General features: G+C 43.4%; 2 protein-coding genes across 3 annotated transcripts; both read right to left on the reverse strand.

Moving 5' to 3' along the window:
* Positions 1-1150: 1150 nt before the first annotated feature.
* On the reverse strand, positions 1151-3810 carry LOC123164452 (protein RER1A). Its single transcript, XM_044581959.1, has 3 exons — positions 3294-3810; positions 2040-2220; positions 1151-1537 (listed from the first exon to the last, which is right to left on the reverse strand). Exons 1-3 carry the CDS (start codon positions 3647-3649, stop codon positions 1490-1492), a joined length of 585 nt encoding a protein of 194 aa, XP_044437894.1. The 5' UTR covers positions 3650-3810; the 3' UTR covers positions 1151-1489.
* Positions 3811-3946: 136 nt separating this feature from the next.
* On the reverse strand, positions 3947-9569 carry LOC123164451 (type 2 DNA topoisomerase 6 subunit B-like). Of its 2 annotated transcripts, none has more exons than XM_044581957.1 (13): positions 9451-9569; positions 9284-9366; positions 9087-9198; positions 8929-9012; positions 8446-8472; positions 8067-8178; positions 7905-7986; positions 7626-7646; positions 6519-6712; positions 5414-5555; positions 5101-5294; positions 4862-4982; positions 3947-4422 (listed from the first exon to the last, which is right to left on the reverse strand). In XM_044581957.1, exons 2-13 carry the CDS (start codon positions 9335-9337, stop codon positions 4120-4122), a joined length of 1446 nt encoding a protein of 481 aa, XP_044437892.1. In that variant the 5' UTR covers positions 9338-9366; positions 9451-9569; the 3' UTR covers positions 3947-4119. The 2 variants fall into 2 exon arrangements, with proteins under 2 accessions (XP_044437892.1, XP_044437893.1); XM_044581958.1 differs by having other exon boundaries at positions 9284-9361; positions 9451-9538.
* Positions 9570-10011: the final 442 nt, after the last annotated feature.

A 10011-nucleotide genomic window follows, 5' to 3' on the forward strand; every position in this document is an offset into this window, starting at 1 on the left:
GCCCCCGATCCAGGCCTCCCCGCCCCCGTCGGTGTCGCACGGGCTTTGCTCGGCGACGAGACGGATAGACGTGGCAGCCAGGGTTACTTCTCCGCCTGTGTCTTAGGAAAAAAGCGCTCTGAGAAACAAGGAACTGGATTTTCTTCTGGTTTACTAACCAATCGGTAACTCCATCAGATTCCTTTTATTCATGATCTCATGTTCTTGTATGTTATGAGAGCAAATATGCCATACAGAGTGGTTGATCTACAATTTTCAGATATACTACAACACATACTGCGTTTTTGCAACGACAAGTCATTGTATTGCCGCAAAAAGAAAAACGACAAGTCATTGTAGTCAGGCGTAACAAATGTGAATAGTAGCAGAGAAACTCTATGAAATGACGGGAGTACCAACGATTGCTGCACAAAGCCAAACCTCTGGGAAATGAAGAAGTGCTAACAATCGTTGCACAAGCCACATCGGTTCTGATTGTCAAGTGACTCGTGAGGAAGAAAAGAGAGTAGGGGCCTACTTGCTCCAAAAAATTCTCAAAAACACATGAACAAGAAAAAAGTAGGGTTAGAGTGCCGTGTCCTCTTTAATCCTACTCCTTCCGTTCCTAAATACAAGTCTTTTTAGACATTTGAAATGGACTACAACATACGGATGCATGTAGACATATTTTATAGTGTAGATTCACTCATTTTGCTCCGTATGTAGTCACTTGTTGAAATCTCTAAAAAGACTTACATTTGGGAACGGAGGGAGTACAAAATTACAAAACTACATGAATTCAGATAAACCATTGTTTGATAGCACGGGAAAAGCAAAAGAAATTCCACCAATTTTCCTCCAAGATAGAGTGCAAAAGAATCCCAAGTAAGAGTTCCTTGGATTTCAATCCAGCGAATCAAATAACGACCAACATAGGGAAAGTTCTAAGGATCCAAATCGTCCACAAATTCTACTAAATGCCTTCGAATCAAAGGAGCCGTGGCAAATTTCATCCATGAAATCACTTTGCACAGGGAGCGCGACCAACATTGCCCAGTTTTTTAACAATCGATGGTGTTGTCTAGTATTGGGCCTCAAGAAAAGAAAAAATGTTGCCTAGTATTGGACCAAATCTGAACTTTGCATATATTTGAACGGCAAAAAATGAACATATAAGAAAAGTCACTGAAATCATGTGTTGCAGAAGCAAATTGCAGAGATCCTACAGGAAATGGAGTAGGTGGTAGCAACAAGAGTTGCACGAGTCCCAACGGTTTTGATTTGCATTGCACACTCTCACAGTACTACAACAGAATACGTGACAAATGATCAGAGTACGGAAGCTACTACTGATCTACTACGCAGAACAAGGTATCACCAACCAATGAAAAAGTTACTAGTTTGTACATTCACTGTCAGTAGTTGTACTAATAAAACCACCATGCCAGCACCATCATCTGATTATCTGTCGCCTCGCAGAAGAGCGACACAGGGATTTGGCATCTGCGCATCAATCTTTGGATCCACTGGTTGATGGGCCTTTCTTTCCTCCGTACTTCTGCATTGGAAATTGCAAGCGAAGATTAGTAAGCCGAAATATGGTAACTTCGCTAACTTTTGAAGTGGATATCCCAGGGAGAATATGCTGGTATGGTGTTAAAAAGCTTGCTAATCCATGGTGGACCAATATAATGCATCATATGACCAGTTAATAATGACATGCTAGCTCCTGAGCTCCTAAACATATACTCCCTCTGTAAACTAAAGTAGTGATCTAAACGCTCTTATATTAGTTTACGGAGGGAGTATAGTTTACTCCAGATCAAAGTAAATGGAAAATTCAATCGGGAAGCATTCACAGGGTTCTATTCTGACTGCCTCACGGCACCAAGTAGTACAAGTGACACTGGCAACTGTGCATCAATGATCAATCGGCATTAAACATGTAATGACTGACCGGGCATGGAAACAACTTTGCAGATATTGCAGAAAGCACGGTCTACTTAAGTTTAAAGCAGCTGAAGAAACTAATTAACTTCCAACTAGCAGCAAACTCGTACCTGCTTCCCCATGCTGAATGGGACATACTTGTATTTGACCATATGTAAAATCTGCCGCTTCATTGTCAGGACAAAGAGCACAATCCAATAGCAGAGTAGTATTGGCCAGAAGACTGGAACATCAAATACCGAGAAGAATGTCATGACAAAAGCAACACAGAAGGCTTTTGTGATGGCATACCTGAAAAGAGCAGCAGTAGGTTAGTGTAGTTTTTGTACATTTGCACTGCACACAGCATAACAGACGGACAAAGGCCGCGAACCCATAGACACCAGAAAACAAAATCTTTTCAAACTAGTGCCTATTCCATACCATCAACATAGTTATTCCATAGAAAAAACGTTACTTCATGTGCTCCAAAAGCAGCTAATGTATGTTTCCATTGAGCTTGCTGGGGAAAAGCAGTGATGCTACAGAAGCAGTTTGTGAACTTAATCTGTAGCACGTGAGCAAAGTAACTGGAAAGAGATTGTCTGTGCGATCCCATCTGAGCTTCTGAACCATACAACAGCAGAATAAATACCACTGAAAGAACATCACAATCTCTAGAAAAGCAATGCGGCAGAGCAGTTAACATATACTACTTGCAAATTGGAAAGAGATTGATTGTAGAATCCCATCTGAACTTCTGAACCATGCATACAACGCTGAGACTACCACCGAAAGAACACTACAATGACTTAACAAGGAGTTCTTTTTCTTTACAAAGTGGAAGGTTAACAGCTCTTCATAGGGAAGCAACAGCAGTTAACAAGATGGAACTTGCACAAAAGCGCAAGAGCTCACCTAGAAAACGCAACATATCCTTTCCAGAATATGCAACCTTAGGTCGCTGCACTACAAAAGTTCAATTGCACAGAAGTGCAAGAGTTCACCTAGAGTATATGCAATCCTAAGCAATTGCACTGGAAAACTTTGTCAGCAAGTGGCTCCGACTATGAAAGGAAAACCCTCAAGCAGGTCAACAAAATGGGTGTACCACATCTAACGTAGGAGCTGGCAAGGCACATGAATTAGCAAGGCTGTATAAATGTTCCAGCTATCCACCCATTTACAAATGGGTTGTTGGTGAGCCCACTTGCTGGCAGGCGAATCTTGCGAAACTGCCGGAAAAAAAAAAGCGAGCTGTTCGATCAAATCTGGGTCTCGAGAAGGGTACTGCATCTGATCTCGAATTCAGCACCAATTTCACGCAATCGAATCAAAGGGGACCGGAGACGAGAAGGGGGCAGCAGAAGAGATGGATATACTACCAGAACTTGAACTCGGGGAGGCGGCGGATGAAGGGCTTGAACTCGTCGTTGCCGCGGGTGGGGAGCGCGGGGCCGGCCTGGTCGAGCGCCTCCAGCTCCGGGTCGACCATGGGGGAGAGGAAGCCGATGAGGAGGTTGAGGAGGTAGATGCCGAGGCCGTAGGAGACGACGTAGAAGCCCTGGACGTAGTAGACCCGCAGCGCGTAGACGGCGGCGGCCAGCAGCGTGCCCGCCCACCGCCCCGCCGTGTGCGGCGCCGCCCGGTCCAGGTAGTGCTGGAACGCCCGCGCCGCCTCCGCGCGGTACCGCTCCGCCGCCGAGGACGCGCCCCCGCCGCCGCCGCCGACGGGCTCCATGGTCGTCGCTCGCCGCCTGGGTTGGGGATTTCTGGGGGATGGGGGCGAGCCGGTCGGTGGGGTGGGCTGGGTTCCGTGCGTGCGTGGGTGTGGGAGGAGGACCGGTCAAGCGGTGCGCGAGCGGAGCCTTCACATGCTGTAAAGCGAAACGCGGGTTCGGCTCGGGCACACCCACACGCATCCGTGCACCGCTGCCCTCCCAGTCCCACGGGGGAATAATCTCCGTGGAATTTCTGGGAAGGTTCCCGTGTTTTTCCATCTAAAACAATGGGAAATTTGTACCAAATTTTAGCTTGGATCTAGGTCAAATCTGTTTGAATTTAACCAAATTCATACAAAATATGGTAACATCTCGTACGACATATATGTGATGTTTATACATTTACGGGAGAAGGAAGCAACGACGCTTGTCAGCGTACATAAACTTATCTAGCACGGCTGTCGTATCATACTCCTAGTTGACTACGATGCTAGAAATCAAAAATCATGTCGTCGTCTCCATCTTCCTCGTCGAGCAGCGGGCTGTCTTCATCCAGCTTCTCGCACTCGAACAGGTAGGGCGGCGCGCCGTCCTCGGCCTTCTCCTTGCCGTCGCCCATCTCTATGATGCGGGCCATCCTGTCGCCGATGCAGGACCTGACCGCCCCTTCCGAGACGTCTTGACCGGAGCCCAGCCCGAGGAGCGCGGCGCATTCGTCTCGGAACTCCCGGTCGTTGGACGACGAGATCAGGCCGGCGATCGACTGCGCGAGGTCGGGGACGTACTCGAGGATCTGGAATGGCATGAACAGCGCGTTACCACAATGCTTTGCTTGTCGTCAGTTCAGGTAGCAAGGTGCAGCAAACAGAAGTGGTTAGTGAACAGTACTAGGAAGTTGTAGGTAGCCTGTAAATATGATACAGAGCTCACTACCAAGATGAACTGGAATGGCATTAACAATTTCTTTCGGGGATGAATGAAATGGATCAGTATGAAAGGAAGTGTAGTTAGCTGCCACTGTAAACCAACCAAACTTCCAACCATGTCCTGGTGATACCTACTGCAAGAGTAGCTGAGGACATACTTGGAAGTTGTGGTTCTATTTTACAGAGCTCATTATCAAGATGAACCAGACTGGTGCTTACGCTTATTTTCATGGAAAGGGGAGTCAATTCACAACAAAGTCTTCACAAATATGCTGGTTAGCAGAAAACATGTACAGTAACACATACCTTCTTTCCATGACAACTGATAAACTCTCCTGCATGATTTGCTTTCAGGTTATGCAATGCAAGCTTAAGTGCCTTCCTCACAACATATTTATCTGGTTCAGATCTCTGCCATTCTTGTACTGTAGCTAAAGCAAGTCAAGGATAACTGGAGAAAAACAATTGGGAAAAACCCATGCTGAATATCCACGCCCAAACAACCAATAGAAAATGAAAGTATGCGCAAAACGAGAGCTGGATATATTCCATGGTAAGTGTGAATGGCAATATCAACACGAGCAAATGTCAGGTTATCCCACTCAAGCACAGCATTTCCTTCGTCATCCATGAAACCTCCTTTTAACTTGAAACCGAAGCTTTGCCAGTCCATACTCATGAGCACATTGAAGGATGACTGTGAAATGGGGCAGGGTACGAAGTCTTGAAAATGCAAAACCTGCAATAGACCATTCACCATCCGTCAGAAGCAATGAGCTCGGTTGAATCATATGAGTAGTAAAATGCAAGTATGTAACTGCAAAGACAGATTCTGTAACTCAATGGTTTGATGTAAACCTGAGTAGATGAACAATTAACCATCCAACAACTCAAATCAGATGCAGTATGCGCAACCATTATGGCTATTTCAACAAGTAGCCCTTTATCTCTTCTTCTGTCTGAATTCTTGGCAGATCCAGTTCCAACCTTCAGACGATCTCTGACATGAGAGTCAGAAAGCAGAAGAATAAACTTAGAGATTATGTCTAATATGTCAGAACAGCAATATGAAGAATTCATCATACCAGAATTATATAATATGCATGTGCTATCCATTAGTATGCCAGGGGTTGAATATAATGACTACAGACTAGATAACAGCTTGGAATTAGGAGCCAAGCACATGCATAGCAGAAGCCTGAAAGTGACCGTGCTTGGGTGTGGGCAACGAATGTAATAATCCAGTATATAGCTCATAATACATCTAGTTGTAATAATGTCACATGGGCCAACATAATGGTTTTCTCTCATACACAACTGAAAATGATAAGGCGTACATCAGTATATAGCTCAAACGCAAAGTTTTGATGACTTCCAGTGTAAAAATATCCATGCCTTCAACTGTAAATATGTTTGACACATACATGCAAGAATCAGTTACTGTAAGACAATTTTCAGTACCAATTCTCAATTGTTTTTCCTATTTCTATCTGACACTGAAAAAAAAATGTACATGAGCACGAATTCACAATGAAGAAACTGAGTGATCTGGTTAACAAGGTGGATCAACTACGAAATGCAAATAGAAAGCAAATGAAAGATCTCCAAGCATATCATTCAGTCTAGATATAAGTGCGAGAAAAAAAAATAAAGATGTGCCCTAGTGATAAATAAGTACTACTGAAAGCCAAGATATCACATATATACATATTAACTATGAAACTGAAAAAAGGATGAAAGAGTCTTAAAATAATTACAAACAGAATATAACAGAGGTATGCTCTTTTTAGGAGAAAAAGAACAAAAATCGCACAATTCTGCTCTAGACGCGTTTAGGTAATAGTAGGGTGATTTCAGAATGCCAATTGTGGATCATGTATGGGCAGTTTGAGCAAAACAATGTTGGCATCCTACATGAAAATATGTCTAGCAGCCATATCAAATTGAACAGTGAAAGTTTTACCTATTCATACAACATGCATCACACTTGTCACATGTGTTCCCATGTGAGAGTGCATAATCTTCAAGACCAGAAACTAGCTGCTCAATACTTGATGTGGCAATAGAAAGATGGGTATCATCAGATTCATTTGGCAGACGAACATTTCTTGATCCAGAACTTATTGTTTGCTCAATAGAGAGCTCAATTGCTAAGTTCTGAGTAAGTACACATAAGATAATCAAACAAGCAATCAAGAGGCCAGGCTAAGAAGAAAGGAAGAGGCAAGAACAGAGAGATGCTACAATTTCATGCCTACTGGATGTTCAACAATAAAAACTGGAAGTATGCCACAACCACTCAAGAGGTCAGGCTAAAGACATCACATATGCTTATCTATTATAAACTTATTCTTCAGTTAAACAAGAACACATACTTGGAAAAAAATGGAATCATTGCTGGAATAATGGTATAAGTATATCTCTACTGAATCAGCAGGGATATTGGTTTCAGTGCAGAAATCAGTAGATCTTCATATGAGCAGGTTCCACATATGTAAAAAGCATGGACATCAGTATACACCTTACAAATCTGTGTGTGGTCAATCCAATTTTCATTGATTATGTCTTGTCATTACCAAGATCAAACGTATGTGAATTTTGGCAAATGTATCCATACTTTTTCACCTGAAGCCTGTTGAGAACTTTCTACATCTACAGGAACCTCCTAATGCTAGGGTTATGTACTTTTGGTGTTTCTCATTGTACCATATAGAACATGACATTTTCAACAAATAAAAGACCACATATGACTCATAAACTAGAATGCAATTTGAGTAAGATAGTCCTTTGAACAAGAAAGACTAAAGTTTAACATGCCCATAATAAACAGCATTTTGGTAATAAACAGCATTATTACTGCTACTATATACATGTATCCATATAGTCACTGTGATATGTAGGCACTGGGCACTTTGAGTTGTGGATGCAATGACTTAAGATTAAAGGGAATGCGGAAGGAAAAGAATTGGGATGTGATTGATGAGAAGATGGATACTAACAGTGGCAAGGAAATCATATGAAATGATGTATAAATATATGTTGTGAAAATATAGCAGTACAGAATACTTACAGCTGCTCTTAGCACGTGTACCTGCATAGGTGAATGTGAAAATGGGTAAGTCGGATAATATATGAGCCATCATCAAAGAAATAAATGTTAATCACAATACCACACATGTTAACAATTATGCCATATTTGAGTTACTTTCTTCAGGAAGTATTTATTAGAAATTCATGATCGGGATTCTAATATTGACAGGGATTACATATCACAAGGCTAAACTATTGGCTAACATTGACCATAAATGTGGTAAAAAAGAGAGAAACATAAACATTAAGCAAGACATACCTTGCGTGCAAAACCAACCAGCCATAATATGAAGTCATCAATATCAGCGTCATTTGAAAGGCAAAGACATACTTCAGTTCCACTGCTTTGACAAAAGGCATATATGATTCAACTGACCCCAGTATATGATGGATGATATCAAACTGACAAGAGATGGCCTGCCTGAATTTTGCATTATTCTTGTATGTGGTAGCCATCTTGCTGCATCTTGTACTTGAAGATGCGTTCTCATGAAGATTAAATCGGTAATGATAAATAGCTTTGTCATTGATTCCTACAAAATGGAGAAAGGCAAGAACCCATCAGCGGCTTTCCTGATATCACAATATCACTAACCAAATAAAACCTTCTCTGCAAACATATTTGTGCCCCTTCCATTCCCTTTTGGAGCCATTTTAGAACGTGTGCGACCAGTATTTACAAAACAACTGACCACCAATGTACACAAAAGAACTGAGATTCTAACATACAGCAGGAAATGGTGTATAAGTGAAAAGGAACAGTGAAGAAGTGTAATGCATCAAGGAAACAGATAGCGTACCAGTAGTTGTGATTAAGAGGGTACCATCTGCAGATAAAGAGAAGCTGTGTCAGACAGAGAAAGCTGAACCTAAGAACAAGAAATATTGCCAAGACTAAACCAAATGAATATCTGAAAGAAATCACATGTCACATCGCAGTTGGTACACCTGAAAACTGTTTTGAAAGTTGGAAGTGTGGATGCCACTGCTCATTTCTAGACTCATCTGTCAATTCATTTCAAAGGTAGTGATAATTTTTATAGGAAAAGGTGGCGTCTAACAAACTAATGTTGATGGCATGACCGCATGAGCACCTGATCATCTACACATCTCTCACGCATGCTCTGACAGGCTATAACTGAAGATGGAACCTAGGAGAGAACTTACTGACATTGTTACTAACTAGGGACATTTCCAATACATTAGAACCGAACTTTTCATGCAAGTTGATTAGATTAGCATCATGAAACAAAATTCTTGTGCACGAGCAGGTGAGCACATACCCCATTTCTCCAGGGGGGTCTCGCGCGCCAGGGCATCCAGCTCCAGGAACTCCTCCAGCTTGCTCCCGACTCCAGTGTCCGAAACTGCATCAGTTCACACAATTGGGGACCGAACCAAATGTAAGCGGAAGGAACGGTGCCTCGGGCTGCTAGGTTACCGGAGACGCGCAGGGCCGAGGACGCGGCGGGGTCCGAGGGACCCTTGAGGGAGACTGCGAGCCGGCACGGCGACTCCGACATCCGGCACCGCTGCACCGCCCAGCAAATCAACTGAAACGGAGACGCGAGACGAGCTGTGAGGAAGGAAGTAGAAGGGCGGAACCGGGGTGGATTTTGAGATGGGAGACGGGATTACGGAGTAGAGGAGCTTCCGGTGTGGGGAGGAGGAGGAGGAGGACGGGGACGGCATGGAGGCGGAGGGGGAAGACGCCGCCTGCTCTGGGGGTGTAGAGTAGGGGTTTGTGAATTGTGGTGCCGCGCTGCTGCTGGGGAGCAGAAGGGCGTGGGTTATGAAATTTTTACCGTGAGCGCGTGGATCGCAAGGACAATGCCGGCCGCCGCTCGCCGGAGCTCTGCCGCCGTCGACGTTCGCACCGCCTCTTTTTCCCGAGTGTATGGGACTGAGATGGTGGCACGCGATAGTAATATGGGACAAGGTATAAGGGCCTACATAGAAAATGGGATCAGTGGTGCCACAGACCTTTTCTATCTAGCAGGTTACATCTGATTACCATGAAAACAACTAAAACCACGATAAAAATTATGAAACAGAGTAGGTAACATATACTCCCTCTGTTTCTAAATGTAAGTCTTTGCAGAGATTTTCACTATGGACAACATACAGATGTATCTAAATGCATTTTAGAGTATAGATTCACTCATTTTGCTCCGTATGTGGTCCATAATGGAATCTCTCCAAAGACTTATATTTAGGAACGGAGGGAGTATTTTAGAATGCTGATAACTACCCAACGTCGAACGTCAGATAGGTGACCATAGCAAAATCAACATTTTTTATACTTCCTCCGTCCTAAAATAAGTGACTCAACTTTGTACTAGCTGGGACGGAGGGAGTAGCAATTA

The sequence above is a fragment of the Triticum aestivum genome, chromosome 7D, assembly GCF_018294505.1.
Source record: "Triticum aestivum cultivar Chinese Spring chromosome 7D, IWGSC CS RefSeq v2.1, whole genome shotgun sequence".
NCBI classification, from domain to species: domain Eukaryota; kingdom Viridiplantae; phylum Streptophyta; class Magnoliopsida; order Poales; family Poaceae; genus Triticum; species Triticum aestivum.